General features: G+C 42.4%; 1 protein-coding gene across 1 annotated transcript in view; it reads left to right on the forward strand.

The window, feature by feature from the left end:
- Positions 1-17,148, forward strand: part of VWA8 (von Willebrand factor A domain containing 8) — a 107,485-nt gene that overhangs the window by 15,076 nt on the left and 75,261 nt on the right. The window contains 8 exon segments of the mRNA XM_070944244.1: positions 1,046-1,150; positions 3,773-3,922; positions 5,505-5,639; positions 5,751-5,828; positions 6,863-7,023; positions 7,912-8,025; positions 13,648-13,816; positions 13,975-14,052. Of these exon segments, the coding sequence (XP_070800345.1) occupies positions 1,046-1,150; positions 3,773-3,922; positions 5,505-5,639; positions 5,751-5,828; positions 6,863-7,023; positions 7,912-8,025; positions 13,648-13,816; positions 13,975-14,052 (990 nt within the window).

The following is a 17,148-nucleotide window of genomic DNA, read 5'->3' on the forward strand; positions in this document are numbered from 1 at the left end:
TGCTTATTTGCTGTAACTCTCTCCCATATCTCTCTGCATGATCACTGTTTGATCATAGCTACATGTTGCTTTCTACTATTTATTGAATGTTTTGATATTGAACTTGTTCCTGTTTTGAAACTCAAGAAGAACTGTTTTATTGTGTATGACTACAACTGGTAAGAAGACTTTGTACTTGAAATATCCCTGGATTGATCTTTTAACTCTCGTCTTATCTGTGTATGACTTGGATTGTTTTTTGGACTTTGCTTTACTTTTTCTAAAAGTAAAAGACTACAACAACTCAGTGTGTTTGTATGTTGACTGTGATTGTTCACAACCACTCCCAGTCGTTTTTCATGCGTTTACTCAAAGGGTACTCTGCTCAATAACCTACAACATTGGTTATGACCCAAGAATATCCTTAACAGTTATGATCTTGACCCAAGTAATCGTCCACATTCAGAACTGAAGAAGCTTCTTGGATGAGAAGCAAAATGTTTTCAAAGTAAAATTAGAAAGTTCAGTTGCCTCTTGAAAAAAAAACACCTTTGGGACAACTTGTCTAAATATTCAGTAGACCTTTGATTTCTCAGGCGGTTTATAGTGGTGGATAGATGCATTAAAGTTAAATCTGCACTCGGGTTATGGATCATTTTCTTCGATTTAACAACATTGGCGTAATTCTACAAACTCAGATCTCTGCCTTTTTATATTGAGATTCACAGATATCCCAACTGGATGTGATATAGCCTTGAAAAATACTACCCAAAAGGAAGACGAAGGGAAGGAGAAGAGACACACAAACAAACATTCATTCAAGGCTTGAGCAGGGGGCTGGACTAGAAGACCTCCAAGGTCCCTTCCAGCTTCTATTCTCTTTTATCTTTCCTAATCTCAAGAGATGTTTCTCCTCCAAGCTGCCAGAGACTTAGAAATCTCAGCAAACAAACTTTACAATTTAACCTTGGAAGTCTGCAAATATTTAACCGAAGGACATGGTTTAGTTCTCCTCTTAGGTACATCGGTCTGATTTTTATTTTATTTTATTTTATTTCTTCTTTAGAATTCCTTTCCTACGATGTCATTGCAACATATCATCAACTGGCTGTATCCATATAATGTTTTGCTAGGAAAGGAAGGCCAGACAGCTGTGGAAGACGCCTTAAAAGTAAGTATTTAATGACCTGTTATACGAACCGATAAGAAAAAGGCACTAGGAAAACATAATTCACCTAGAGAGAATATCCCTTCCATTCCTTTATCTCTTATTTTCTTAATTTCTGGAAAATTTTAACATGTTAGAATATAGCAGCCCATGGATTATTAGAACTTCATATTTTTTTCTGGGACAGATACATGTGGTATTGGGTTTCCTGCCTGAGCAGGGGGTTGGACTAGAAGAACTCCAAAGTCCCTTCCAACTCTTCTGTTATTCTGAGTTGCGCTAAAATATGTTTGCTTGGTTTTACATTCTAAAATGTATCTTTTCTTTTTTTATGTACACTGAGAGCGTATGCACCAAAGACAAATTCCTTGCGTGTCCGATCACACTTGGCCAATAAAAAAATTCTATTCTCTTCTAAAAAATGAAATATTCTAAGAGCTTTTTATTCCGCAAATGTGCTGTTGTGGTTTTACCAAATGCATATTCTGGTTTTTGTTCTTTGTTTTAATTCCTGTGCCTCTTACAGTTTTTATCTTACGGGTAAGAGAGGCAAAAATGATGAAAACGGCACTTGAAAATACCTTCTAAGCTTCTTTGCTTTATAGAATTCTGTTGAACCTCCTGAATAGAATAATGATTCTATAGTAGCGTTTTCTCGAAGGACTTTGTGTTCATTTAATATAGATTAAATGAATAAAACACACCTGTTTTTTTTTTTTTTTAATTTGATTTATATGCCGCCCTTCTCCGGAGACTCAGGGCGGCTTACAATGTGTTAAGCAATAGCCTTCATACTTTTGTATATTTACAAAGTCAGCTTATTGCCCCCACAATCTGGGTCCTCATTTCACCTACCTTAGAAAGGATGGAAGGCTGAGTCAACCTTGAGTCTGGCGAGATTCGAACCCGCAGTAATTGCAGGCAGCTGGTCTTAATAACAGGGTGCTTTAGACCACTGTACTACCAAGGCTCTTTTTGTTTTTTTTTTTGTTTTTAATGGCCTGTTCTCTAAAGCCAGAGCCAAATTTGGCTTTAAAATGCCTTAGCGACTTAAGCTAAAAACTAAACTTCATTTTATTAAAATACAGCTTGTTCTTGACTTACAATTAAACCCCACATTTCCGTTGCTAAGCGGGACAGTTGTTAAGTGAGTTTTATCCCATTTTATGACCTTCGTTGACATCACAGTTGTTAGGCAAATCCCTGCAGATGTTAAGTTAGGAATCCGGTTGGTTCAGTGAATCGGGCTTCCGCGTTGATTTCGCTTGTCAGAAGGTCGCAAAAGCGGATCACGTGACCCCTGGACATTGCGACCGTCATAAATACGAGCCAGATGTCAAGGGTCTGAATTTTGACCACGTGGCCTTGGGGATCCTGCAAGGGTCGTAAGTATGAAAAACAGTCATAACTCATGTTTTTCAGTGCCGCTGTAACTTTGCGCAGTCACTAAATAAATCGTCGTAAGTCAAGGACTACCTGTGTACAGTGAAGCCTCACTTTATTGGACTTGGATGCAGGTGCCAACTTACAACCGCCTTGAAAAAAATTGATTTACGATCTGTCCTCGCACTTATGACCATTGCGGTACCCACCCACCCACCTCTCCGTAGTCAGATGATTGCAGTTCGGAGGCTCGGTCTGCTGGCTTGTATTTATGACTGTTTGTGTCATTCTGCATTCACATGTACAACCCTCCCAGTTGTTTTCTGACGAGGAACGCCAATTGGGGTCATGAAGGTGGATTCGCTTAACGACCACAGTGAAAATGGCTGTAAAATAGAGGTCTGGTCAAACGATGCCTCGCTTTAGAACCACGCCAATTTAGGATGGTCATTCCCTGCAACGCCGTATTTTCTGTGCAGTTCTGCGCCACAGAGCTCGCCAGCCATTAAAAGGAAGTTTCAATCTATTGTAATTTCATTGTAAGTCCTCGCGTAAGTCGTGCATTTAAAACCCATCTCCTTTGGCAATAAAAGATGAAAATTACTTAAGAAAATTACTTTAGGGCCGCAGCCAAAAATTTCCCCGGCCTCCTATAACCCTCGCGCTGCTATCTATGCTCCTTTGATCTCAAAATAGGAGCCTTGGTAGTACAGTGGTCTAAAGCACCCTGTTATTAAGACCAGCTGCCTGCAATTACTGTAAGATCGAATCTCGCCAGTCTCAAGGTTGACTCAGCCTTCCATCCTTTCTAAGGTGGGTAAATTGAGGACCCAGTTTGTGGGGCAATAAACTGACTTTGTATAAATATACAAAAGGATGAAGGCTACTGCTTAGCGCATTGTAAGTCGCCCTGAGTCTCCGGAGAAGGGCGGCATATAAATCAAATTAAAAAAAAAACACACACAAACTTTATGCCTGATTTTAAATTTATCGAGTGATTCCTTCTATATCTGACGAGACATATTTCCAAGCTGAGGATTTATCGTATATTTTGTCACGCTCAGTTCTTACACCGTGCGGTTTGTTTGCTTTTCTTCGAAGGAGCGAATCCAAGCAACATAAAACCTTAGCTCACGTTCTGGAGAGAGAGAAAAAAGTCTTATTTGACTTAACTTGTCCTGTAGCCATTGCTTTACACCTCAGAGATGCAAAAAAGAAAAAGAAAATGTTTCTCTTTCGTAGCGATTTGAACTCCAAGATTCCAGGAAATTTTCTGTCCCTACAAACGTTGTAAGTGTGAAGAAGAAGAAGGAGGAGGAGGAGGAAGAGGATGGCAAAAGGTTGCAGGCTGACGTGACCATCTCGCTAGGCGGAGATGCTGTGACATTCCAGGTAATCATAGGCTTAATCATTTGCTCTTCCTTCATCTTCCTTCCTGTTCTTTGAAATGAATAAAGGCAGGAAACATAACAACACCCATCCCCCCAAAATCAAAATTTGGGATATATGTCCTATATATATAATAAATAATGAACTAAAATGTTCCACTTCAAAATCAGAAGGGAATTTAGTTTATTTCCTTCCTTCCTTCCTTCCTTCCTTCCTTCCTTCCTTCCTTCCTTCCTTCCTTCCTTCCTTCCCTCTCCCTCCCTCCTCCTTCCTTCCTTGCTTCCTCCCATCCATCTATATCTCCTCCTTTCCCTCCTTCCCTCCTTCGTTCCTTCCTCTTTCATGACTTTCTCCCAGTAGTGATCCTTCATCCCTTCCTTCCTTCCTCCCTCCCTCCCTCCCTCCCTCCTTCCTCCTTCCTTCCTTCCTTGCTTCCTCACATCCATCTATATTTCCTCCCTTCTCTCCCTCCCTCCTTCGTTCCTTCCTCTTTCATGACTTTCTCCCAGTAGTGATCCTTCATCCCTTCCTTCCTTCCTCCCTCCCTCCTTCCCTCCCTCCCATCCATCTATATCTCCTCCCTTCCCTCCTTCCCTCCTTCGTTCCTTCCTCTTTCATGACTTTCTCCCAGTAGTGATCCTTCATCCCTTCCTTCCTCCCTCCCTCCCTCCCTTCCTCCTCCTTCCTTCCTTCCTTGCTTCCTCACATCCATCTATATCTCCTCCCTTCCCTCCCTCCCTCCTTCATTCCTTCCTCTTTCATGACTTTCTCCCAGTAGTGATCCTTCATCCCTTCCTTCCTTCCTTCCTTCCTTCCTCCCTCCCTCCCTCCCTCCCTCCCATCCATCTATATCTCCTCCCTTCCCTCCTTCCCTCCTTCGTTCCTTCCTCTTTCATGACTTTCTCCCAGTAGTGATCCTTCATCCCTTCCTTCCTCCCTCCCTCCCTCCCTTCCTTCCTTCCTTCCTTCCTTCCTTCCTCCCTCCCTCCCTCCCTCCCTCCCTTCCTTCATTCCTTCCTCTTTCATGACTTTCTCCCAGTACCCTGTTTCCCCCAAAATAAGACATCCCCCAATAATAAGCTCAACTGGGCTTTTGAGCGCATGGCAATAAGGCCAAGCGCTTATTTCAGGTTTCAAAAAAAATATAAGACAGGGTCTTATTTTCAGGGAAACATGGTAGTGAGCCTTCCTTTCGTCTTTCCTTCCTTCCTTCCTTCCTTCCTTCCTTCCTTCCTTCCTTCCTTCCTTCCTCCATCTCCTCCCTTCCATCCTTCCTGCCTTTCTCCCTTCCTTCCTTCCTTCCTTCCATCTGCCTCCCTCGCTCCCTTCCTAAATTTCCTAAATAAAGAACAGCCATTCTTTTGACAAAACCCGGCTACCTCAACCAGTTTAGTTGATTGGAAGAAGAACAAAATAATAATAATAAATGGGACAGCATCTTCACTTCAGGAGCAAAGAGTTGAAGGGCAACTGTTCCGTGAACGTTACGCCCCACACCTCAGGTATCCAGTCGACGGCATAACGGGTGCCGAGTGGGCCTCCCTCCCTCTCCTTGCCTCCCCTTTGCAATAACCTTCCTTTGCAGGTTCCTGCTGGGACTCATCCCTCCGTCCGGAGTCCTGGGCCCAAAGGCTTTGTCCGAACCTTCAGCCACGAGCAGCTCTTAGCCCAAATGATGCAGTCCCACCTGGTCAAGGACATCTGCTTGATTGGGCAGAAAGTGAGTACTCGGTCATAACTCCAAGCCTCCTGGTTGCTTCCCCCGTTGAAAGGCTCGGGCGCCTGGGCTGCGTCACGAGCTCTTTCCCCTCTGCCTTCTCTCCTCTCGCAGGGTTGTGGCAAAACGGTGGTGGCCAAAGCGTTTGCGGCCCTCTTGGGATATGACATGGAACCCATCATGCTCTATCAGGTAAATTCTGCACTTGGGGAATTGTATCAGACTTCTCAAGCCTCAGCCGTTCCTTTTTCCTGCCTGTCTGTCTCCTTCCCTCCCTCTTTCTCTCCCTTCCTCCCTCCCTCTCTCTGTCCTCCTCCTTCCCTCCCTCCCTCTTTCTCTCTCCCCCTCTCTCTTCCCTTCTTCTCTCTCCTTCTCTATCTCTCCCTCCTTCCCTCTCTCTCTCCCCTCCTTCTCTCTCTCACCTTCTCCTTCCCTCCCTCCTTTTTTCTCTCTCTCCTCCCTTTCCCTCTCCCCCTCTCTTTCCTTTCCTTTCCTTCCCTTCTTCTTTCTCTTTCTCTCTCTCCCTCTCCCTTTGTCTCTCCCTCCTTCCCTCCCTCTTTTTGTCTCTCTTTCTCTCTCTCCCTCCCTCCCCTCCCTCCCTCTCTCCCCTCCTTCTCTCTTTCTCTCTCACACCTTCTCTCTCCCTCCCTCTTTCTCTTTCTCTTTCTCTTTCTCTCTCTCCTCCTTCTTCCCTCCCTCCTTCTCTTTCCCTCTCTCCCTCTCTCCCCTTTCTTTCCTTCCTTTCCCTTTCTCTCTCCCCTCCTTCTTTCTCTGTCTCTCCCTCCCTCTTTCCTTCTCTATCTCTCCCTCTTTTAATCTCTCTCTTTCTCTCTCTCCCTCCCTCCCTCCCTCTCTCCCCTCCTTCTCTTTCTCTCTTACCTTCTCCCTCTCTCTCTCTCTCTCCTCCTTCTTCCCTCCTTCCTTCTCTTTCTCTCTCCCTTCTCCCTCCCTCTCTTTTTTTCTTTCTCTCTCTCCCTCTCTCTCTCTCCCCCTCCTTCCTTCCCCCCCTCTCTCTTTCTCTGTATTTCTCTCTCTCTCTCCCTCTTTCTCTTTCTCTCTCTTTCTCCTGCACTTCGTAAGGAAAATGTTTGGAATGATAAAATCTAGATGTCTCTCTCGGGTAGTTTGCATCAAGGATGGGAGTTTCAGCTAGACAGACAGTCCTCGACGTACGACCCCGATTGAGCCCAACATTTCTGCCGTGGGGCTGTTCTTGTCATTCATAGGATATGACAGCCCGAGACCTTCTGCAGCAACGGTACACGCTGCCCAACGGGGACACCTCCTGGAGGCCTTCCCCCCTGGTCACCGCTGCCCTCCAGGGGAAGCTGGTCATTCTGGACGGCCTTCACCGAGTCAACCCCGGCACGCTAGCCGTCCTCCAAAGGTACCCCAGCGGTTGTGGGGAGCTTTGTGGGGTGTTAACGAGGGGAGGGAAGCATCGGGTCCCGCGCGCACTCGATGGCCACGTTCGCACTTCCGTCTGAGAAGGGGAGCCATGGACCGTGTTGGACCGTAATTGCAAGACGCCTACAGAATACGTGGGCTCCTTGGAGCCCTCTGAGCTCGGTGGTTTTCTGACTGATGGTTCATTATCCAAACTAGGTAACACATCAGCACTGATGATATTACTCAGTTGGGTCGTGAAAAGTCTGCAAGAAAGCAACCAAGCTCAAGAACCACACCGTTCTCCTCCTCTCTGCAAACCCCACTCCCTTCTAGCACTGGTGATATTATCTAGTTGGGTAATGAAATGTCTGTGAGAAAGCGACCAAGCTCAGAGAGCACCAAGGACCCCACAGTCCTCCTATTCTTCTTCCTCTTCCACTTCCTCCTCCTCCTCTTCCTCTCCGCAAACCCCCACTCTCTTCTAGCACTGATGTTGTTCCCTAGTTGGGTCATGAAATGTCAAGAAAGCAGCAAAGCTCAAGAGCCACACAGCTCTCCTCCTCTTCCTCTTTCTCCTCCTCCCCTCCACAAACCCCACTCCCTTCTAGCACTGATGATGTTCCCTAGCTGGGTCATGAAACATCTGCAAGAAAACCACCAAGTTCAAAGAGGACCAAGGACCCCACAATTGTCATCCTCTTCGTTGTCCTCCTCCTCCTCCCTCTCCCTCCTCCCTCCTCCTCCCTGTAAACCCAACTCCCTTCTAGCACTGATGATGTTCCCTAGCTGGGTCATGAAACATCTGCAAGAAAACCACCAAGCTCAAGAACCACACAAGCTCTCCTCCCACTTAATTTGTTTATTTCGTTCACAAAATCTGTTGCAGGTTGATTCACGACAGAGAGATCACCCTTTACGATGGCACCCGATTGTTGAGGGAAGACAGATACCGGAAGCTACAGGAAGAACTTCAAATCTCAAATGAGGATTTAGAACAAAGGTAACTTGCTGGGTGGGTTTTCATTAAAATTAATTGCATTTTCAAGCAGGCATGGACTGTTTGAAAAAGGACTTGCGTCATAATTTTTTTAGGAAGAGCCGGACTTTCTTTGCACGTTTATAAGCCCCACGAAATTTACGACTACAATTGACCCCAACATTTCCGTTGCTAAACGAGAGAGTCATTAAAAGTTTTGCCTCATTTTACGACTTTTCTTGCCGCCGTTGTTAAGTGAATCACTGCAGCTGTTAAATTAGTAACGGTCGTTAAGCGAATCCGGCTTCCCCCATTGACTTGGCTTGTCAGAAGGTTGCAAAAGGGGAACACGTGACCCTGCAACCGTCATAAATACGAGTTGTTTGCCAAGCCTCTGAATTTTGATCACGGGGATGGTCGTAATGGTGAAAAATTGGTCGTAAATCCCTTTTTTCCAATGACATCGTAACTTCAAACCGTCACTAAATGAACAGTTGTAAATTGAGGATTGCCTGTACTCTAAAGAAAGCCATGGTTGCAGATAGGAAAAAATGATACTTAAAACAAACCAGCTTAACCTAGGGTAATTTGTTTAATTGTTCCTCAAGGAGAATATATATATAAAAGTGAAAACCACTCACGCATTAATCATGAAATCTCCAGAACCATAAAGCCTACAAACTTGAAATTTGCCACGTATGTTCCTCTTGGCTTCTAGGTGTTCACTAAGAAAGGATTTTTCGAAATGTCCATCAGAGCATTAGTATATCCTATATTATTATTAAAATGCTCTGATGCTAAGGAGTTCTACTCCTCCTCTCCACCTCAAAAGAAATCTGTTCCAAATGGAAAAACACAAGCAGAGGAGAGGAGTTTCACTTTCAGTTTTACTTTCACAGCAGCAAGCAGCTTTACTACCGAATAGTTGAGCTAAGCCACATCTAGCTTCCTTCCTTTCTCCTTCTTGCTCACACAGCAAATACTGATTTGAGTTTCCAAACACCCCTCAACTCTCTCACACACTGACAGGATGCAGCCAGATGAATACCGATGGATGCTGCGGGCTGGGACATTCTGCTCCCCCTCTGTTCCAACTGCCAGTTCCATTATATTAACACACTCTGATGATACGGAGTTACAACATGATAGATAAGATAGATAAAGACAGATAGATGAAATATACATAGATGATAGATAGATAGATATAGATAGATAAGACAGATAAATGAAATATACATAGATCATAGATAATAGATAAGATAGATAGATAGATAAAGACAGATAGATGAAATATACATAGATGATAGATAGATAGATAGATAGATAGATAGATAGATAGATAGATAGATATAGATAGAGAAGACAGATAGATGAAATATACATAGATGATAGATAGATAGATAGATAGATAGATAGATAGATAGATAGATAGATAGATAGATAGATGGATGGATGATAGGACAGATAAATGAAATATACATAGATCATAAATGATAGATAAGATAGATAAAGACAGATAGATGAAATATACATAGATGATAGATAGGTATAAATAGGTAAGACAGATAAATGAAATATACATAGATGATAGATGATAGATAGATAAAGACAGATGAAATATACATAGATGATAGATAGATATAGATAGAGAAGACAGATAGATGAAATATACATAGATGATAGATAAGATAGATATAGAGAAGACAGATAGATGAAATATACATAGATGATAGATAAGATAGATATAGAGAAGACAGATAAATGAAATATACATAGATCAAAAATGATAGATAAAATAAAATAGATAGATAAAGACAGATGAAATCTACATAGATGATAGAGCGATAGAGAGATAAAAACAGATGAAATATACATAGATGATGGATGGATGGAGAGAGAGAGAGAGAGGCAGACTATCCACATTACGTTTTAGGCTGCAAGTGTCAATTGATCAAGCCGGAGCACATCGTTTCGTAGCGAAGCACAGGTGTCCAGCTAGTTTAAGATTAAAAACAGGAAAAAAACTTGGGAGTCAGAATGTTTTATGTGCCCTTGGTTTCCCTAAGCTCAGCCCACGAAAAGAATTAAGTTGGATGAGAAGAATTGCGAATTAGAAAAGGATAAGGCTGCTGGGTTGGGTACAAGTGATGATCAGGTTATTATTCTCAAGAGGCAGAAACTCTTTTTAAAAATGGAAACAGAGGACTAACAAAGGTAATACGAAAAAAACCAGGGGAAAAACCAATTGGATATCATATACAGGTAGTCCTCGAATTACAACAGTTCGTTTAGTGACCATCCGAAGTTACAACGGCACCAAACAAAGCGACTTAGGAGAATTTTTCACACTTAACAAACGTTGCAACATCCCCACGGTCACGTGGTCAAAATTCAGATGCTTGGCAACCGACTCATATTTATGACGGTTGCAATATCCCGGGGTCACGGGATCCTCTTTTGCGACCATCTGACGAGCGAAGTCAATGAGGAAGCCCGATTCACTTAACAACTGGGTTACTAACTTATCAACTGCAATGCTTCGCTTACCAGCTGTGACTAGAACGGTCGTAAAATGAGACCCAGCCGATGTCTCCCTTAACAACATAAAGTTTGGGCTCAATTGTGGTCGTAAGTACTGTTAGACCAACGGGAGGGCCTGAAAAGAATGGATTGATGTTTACATTGAACTGTGTACTCAAAGAGAATTTTGTTTTTTTTAATAAAATGATGCATCGTGGCTGCCCTCCTCCATGTTGACAGTTGCCTCGTCATTTGTCCCCATTCCACATGTTCCTTTCAGATCTTTCTCTGTCCGTGTTTATCAGTAGAGGATGAGCTCGGGAGGCTTGCGGCATTCGGCTAAAAATAACCCCTTTGAACTTCAAAGCTTTGATCTGCAGGAGCCTTTTCAACAGGCAGCTGACCCTTTGGCAGTTTTTGTTTGGGTTTTCCAAAAAAAAAAAAAAAAAGGAGGTCTCACTGCTGTACAATTTGTGCCCGTTATTCCTGCAGGCCACAATTGGACTAAATCTTTTGCCTCGGAATAAACAATCCTCTTGGGCGGACCGGCAAAGAACTTGGAATAACTTTATTGTCAGTAATCGGCATACATTAAAATGAAATTTCATTGAATTCAGCACTCAAGGGCTCACCGCCTCCAATGCACACTACATAAAGGTGAAGAGAGAGAGAGAGAGAGAGAGAGAGAGAGAAGATAGATATACCATTGATAGATGGCTAGATAAGACAGATGGATGAAATATACATAGATGATAGATAAGATAGGTAGGTAGGTAGGTAGGTAGGTAGATGATAGATAGATAGATAGATAGATAGATAGATAGATAGATAGATAGATAGATAAATGAAATATACATAGATCATAGATCCGTGATGGCGAACCTATGGCACGGGTGCCACAAGTGGCACGAGGAGACATATCGGTGGGCACGCGAGCTCAGCTTCGGCATGCCTGCGTGCGCTGGCCAGCTGATTTTGGGGCCTTCTGGGCCCACCAGAAGTCAGGAAACACACTGTTTCTGGCCTCCAGAGGGCCTCTGGGGGAGTGGGAAAGGCCGTTTTCACCCTCCCCAGGCTCCTAGAAAGGTTCTGAAGCCTGGGGAGAGTGAAAAACAGGCCTACTGGGCCCACCGTGCCATCGCGTGCCAAAAGTGGGAGGAGCATGGGGGCGAGGCGCATAGAATTATGGATGTGGGCATGTGTGCGTGTGACCCCACCGTGCTCCCTCCACTTTTGGCACGCAATGGCAAAAAGGTTAGCCATCACTGTCATAGATGATATATAAGGTAGGTAGGTAGGTAGGTAGGTAGGTAGGTAGGTAGGTAGATAGATAAGACAGATAAATGAAATATACATAGACCATAGATGATAGATTAGATAAAGACAGATAGATGAAATATACATAGATGATAGATATAGATAAGACAGATAAATGAAATATACATAGATGATAGATAGATAAAAGATGAAATATACATAGATGATAGATAAGATAGATATAGATAAGACAGATAAATGAAATATACATAGATCATAGATGATAGATAAGATAGATAAAGACAGATAGATGAAATATACATAGATGAGAGAGAGAGAGAGAGAGAGAGAGAGAGATAAAAACATGAAATATACATGGATGGATGGATGGATGGAGAGAGAGAGAGACAGACAGACAGACAGAGAGAGAAACAAACAGAGAGATACATGGCAAGAAAAACGAAAATCTTGCGAGTTTCCCAGACACATGGCCTAGGGAACAAAGCTGTTACAGAATCTGGTAGCCCTGCTAGAAATACTTCGAAACAGGAAGAAACAGGAAGTCTTCTGTTAACTATGGCTTCGATATGATCCAAGTTTACAATTAACAGGCAGCAGAGTCAGCTTGAATAAATGGGTCATATCTGCGTACTGCTCTGCCTTATTCCAATTAATTGGGCATAATTAATTGTTGGTAATCTGTCGTGAAGGGAAATCTCCCCGGGGAATTAGTCGACTTGGGTGAAAGGCAGTTTTAAGAGCCATTACAGAGATAGGTAAGGGTTTGATTCAGATCTAATATTTTTACTGTAATGCCTGTTTATGTTAATCAGTTCAGGCTGCTGAATTGTGTGAAAAAATATGCTAGTTTGGGTATTTATTTTGGGACCAAGTCATGAACAGTTAGAACAATTACTCAGTGTGCAACTTGCCTCCAGAAGTTGTGAATGCTCCAACGCTGAAAGTTTTAAAGAAGAGATTGGATAACTATTTGTCTGAAATGGTACAGTGTTTCCTGCCTAAGCAGGGGGTTAGACTAGAAGACCTCCAGAGTCCCTTCAGACTCTGTTATTCTAAATAACAGAGGATTGGACTAAGAGGATTGGACTATTGGACTAAGATGATTTTAACTCCTTCCTACATCTTGTTCCCTTCCTTCCCATCTTTATTAACTTTTAATCAATATTAGCATTAGTATTTATTGTTTTAATGTTGCATATTGTTGTTTTTAGTGATTGTGAGTTACCTCTTAGGCCAGATGGGCAGTATGCAAGTGTAATGAACTAACTAAATAACTAAATAGATAAATCTAAACTAAATTAAACTTAAATAAATTAATCAGAGGGAAGTAATCTAGAACTAAGGAGAAATTCCCTGACAATGAGAACAATCAATGGAACAGCTTGCCTTCGGAAGTTGTGAATGCTCTAACACTGGAAGTTTTCAAGAAGGGTTTGGACAACCGTTTGTCTGAAATGGTATAGGGGGGTTGGACTAGAAGATCTCCAAGGTCCCTTCCAACTCTGTTGTTTTAATTCTAATAGAAATGCAGAAACAGAACCTGTGTAGAAGAAGAGGCAGAGCCTGGGGGTGGAGTCAAGAGACGAGTCAGCCGGGAATCATTACATTGTCACCAATGGTCCAACGTTCTCTTGAATTCTGTTCATTCTTACCTGACACCAATTTAGTGCTGACAATTGTCTAGATTCTTGTGTAGAAGCATGAGCAATAAATCCGCCTAACTTAGCGTGTATTCTTTGCACTAACGTCTTGCTTTTAAACAACGTTCAAAGCTGCCCTTTCAGTACTTTGCGAGGCAAAACAACTAAAGTATTGTTCTTTTTGTTCTTTTAAATTATTTTCTCCTAGGGCTATTTTTCCCATCCATCCCTCCTTCAGAGTCATCGCGCTGGCGGAACCGCCTACTGTCGGAAGTACCACTCAGCAGTGGTTGGGCCCAGAGCTCTTGACGCTATTCCTGTTCCATTATATGAAGCCGCTGAGCAAGAACGAAGAAATTAAAGTTATTAAAGAGATGGTAAGTGCTGTCTTCTATTTTACAGATTCTTTTTCTGGCCAGTGACAATAATTACAAGTCTGATTTTTGCTTGTTTCAAATTTCTCACTTAGCAACGTAAATCTCGGACTCCGACATAAGTCGTAAGTTGAAGAGTTACATTACGTTATTTCTTCCAGGCTCCGAATGTGGCCCGTGCCTCAGCCGAGAAGCTGCTGAAGTTAACACACAAGCTTCGCGAGACCAACGATCCCACCGTGAGTTTTGAAGTTTCCATGTTTTGATCCTTCGTCTTGCGTGTCCGTCATCGAATCCCTAAAACCACACACACACACAAACACACACACCCTGTTGGCAAAGCCATCAAGGATTTCCAGAATCTCAGGAAGCAATTTTACGTTGAGGTCCTTAGAGCAGGGCTCTCCAACCGTGGCCACTTTAAGACTTGTGGAAAAATTATCCTAAAAGATTATTATGCATGTACTCGAATTTGCAAGCTAAATGTTGGAGATGTGAATGTGATAATGCAACCTATTGTCATATATGGTGGACCTGTAAGAAAATCAAGGCATTTTGGATAAAAATTTGGTGGGTGATGCAGAACATTCTGAAAAAAAGGTTGAAATTTACTCAATTGTTTTTACTGGGTATAATGACGGATTGTACAGTATTAGAGACTAAATTGATTTTGAACTTAATATCAGCAGCAAGGCTGTTGGTAGCTCAATATTGGAAGAAGGACTCTTTGCCTACTATTGAAGAGTGGATACTGAAAGTAACGAACTTAGCAGAAATGGTGAAAATCTCAGCGTATTTGAAGGACTATACACAAGAAAGATACATATCGGAATGGAGATTGATTATATTCAAAATAAGTATCAGACAAGAAAATATCAAATAGCTTATGAATGAACGTTAAGTATTAGAAGTATTAGGTTATCTGTGAAGAAATGGGGTTGAGGGGTACCCCGGACCATGAACCAGCTCATGAGTAAACACACTGAGACTGAAATGATTCTGACAGAGGCGTCTTGTGTAAAAATATAATTTACTTTAAAACATTTAAAAAGCACTATGTCTTTAAGAAAACACATTAAAAACAAAGTCTTATCTGGGTATGTGAAGCAAGGCTATCTCCCTAGATCCCTCTCCACAATACCGAAACAGTTCACAAAAGAATAAAGCTAGCATGAAGGTAAGCAGCTTCAGCGTCAATACATCATCAAGGCCATCATGGTGGGAGCAGCACAAGCTTCACAGCTGAAAGTCACCTGAAATAAAATCAGTTCAAACAGCAAACATTGCTTGAAGCTTGTGGGAGGAAGAAGGTCCAGCAACAGCAGTCCCGATGATAGCTTGCATGCTACAAAACAGCAAAAGGCAAGCATCCGTGGGAGTCTCTCTGTAGCGGCGTCTGGAGTCCTTATCTGCATTCTTCTCCCATCTGCGGCGTTGCACCAAGCTTCCTGCAGGAGCTGTGCATTTAGGCCTAGAAGACTAGGCCTGAGTAGCAAGCAAAAGGTCCTTGCTTATATAGGGAGTTAACCTGCAATTAACTAGGGCGGGGAAGGCTTGCAGGTAATTGCCAACAGCAGATGGCTTGATTAAAACCATACTGTTTGTGAGTAGGCAGATAGACACAGCAATCCTGGAAACACTCGTGACATTATCTATAGTGGAGTTAAGGTTTCAGGGGGGGATTTAGTAGATAGATTAATTTAGCTTATGATTGTTAATTGAAATACCTTGTATTTTGCTCTGGGAAGTCTGGGGGGGAGGGGAGGGAAAGGGTGAGGGGAATATTGGGGGGGGGGGGAATTCTTTTTTTCTGTAAAACTTTTTAATAAAAATAATAAAAAGACTTGTGGACTTCAACTCCCAGAGTTCCTCAGCCAGCAAAGCTGAGGAACTCTGGGAGTTGAAGTCCACGAGTCAGTTGCCAAGCCTCTGAATTTTGATCAGGTGATTGTGGGAACGCTACAACGGTCGTCAGTGTGAAATACAGTCATAAGTCACTTTTTTCAGTGCCGTTGTAACTTTGAACGGTCACTAAACAAACTTGTAAGTCGAGGATTCCCTGTGGTTAGGTGCTTGCTGTGAGTAGCTTCAGCTGATCTTTGCAGGGGGAAAAAAAAACACCTTGACTTTATTAGGTTTCACACAAAACGCTTTACCGTTCCTTTATTTTACGTGTTGTTCTAAGAAAACAAAATAACGCCGTGCAAATGTGTCATGCAAGATTCACATCGTGTGTCACGTGTTGTGCTGCAATTGTTTCCAGGGAGCCAGTCTGAAAAGGAGGCCTTCTCGGGACAGTTTTCTTAAAATGGCAAATTGTCCAGAGGCTATCACATCGAAATGAGTCACTTTTCGCCCGGGAGGAGATGCTTCTTAACAGATGAATAGTGACAAACCATCCGCAGAGGGGGGAAAAATGATAAAAATAGTTGGCTCGTTGCTGCCAGTTGAACTTCAGGCCTTAGATACTTAAGGGGAAAAAAATAAGAATCACAAGCTTCCAGATATGTGCTGATTCACAAATGCAGTTGTGAACTCCTTCAGGATACCAATGGCTCTTCCCGTTAGACATGATCTCCGTCCTAACATTGAATCTTCCTGTTGGATATAAACTGGTTTGAATTTCTTTGAGCCAGATTTACAAGTTGGAAAATGTCTAGAAAAGAAGGACTAGGGGTGACTTGATAGCAGTCTTCCAATATCTCAGGGGCTGCCAGAAAGAAGAGGGAGTCAAGCTATTCTCCAAAGCACCTGAAGGCAGGACAAGAAGCAATAGGTGGAAACTCATGAAGGAGAGAAGCAACTTAGAACTAAGGAGAAATTTCCTGACAGTTAGAACAATTAATCAGTGGAACAACTTGCCTCCAGATGTTGTGAATGCTCCAACACTGGAAGTTTTTAAGAAGATGTTGGATAACCATTTGTCTGAAGTGGTGTAGGGTTTCCTGCCTAAGCAGGGGGTTGGACTAGAAGACCTCCAAGGTCCCTTCCAACTCTGCTATTCTATTCTATTCTATTCTATTCTATTCTATTCTATTCTATTCTATTCTATTCTATTCTATTCTATTCTATTCTATTCTACTCTACTCTACTCTACTCTACTCTACTCTATTCTATTCTGCATCCTATCCTGTCCTGTCCTGTCCTGTCCTATCCTATCCTATCCTATCCTATCCTATCCTATCCTATCCTATCCTATCCTATCCTATCCTATCCCTTCATCATAATAATTTTAAATTGGGGTATTTAAAATTTTCGGGGTTTTAAATCGGGCCAAATCTATTTAATTATTTTAATTTTTAATTATTGTTTTGTCTTGTGTTTTTAAATTGGCT

The sequence above is a fragment of the Pituophis catenifer genome, unplaced genomic scaffold, assembly GCF_029215685.1.
Source record: "Pituophis catenifer annectens isolate HBS135680 unplaced genomic scaffold, rPitCat1.0.hap2 SCAF_4, whole genome shotgun sequence".
In the NCBI taxonomy this organism is placed as follows: domain Eukaryota; kingdom Metazoa; phylum Chordata; class Lepidosauria; order Squamata; family Colubridae; genus Pituophis; species Pituophis catenifer.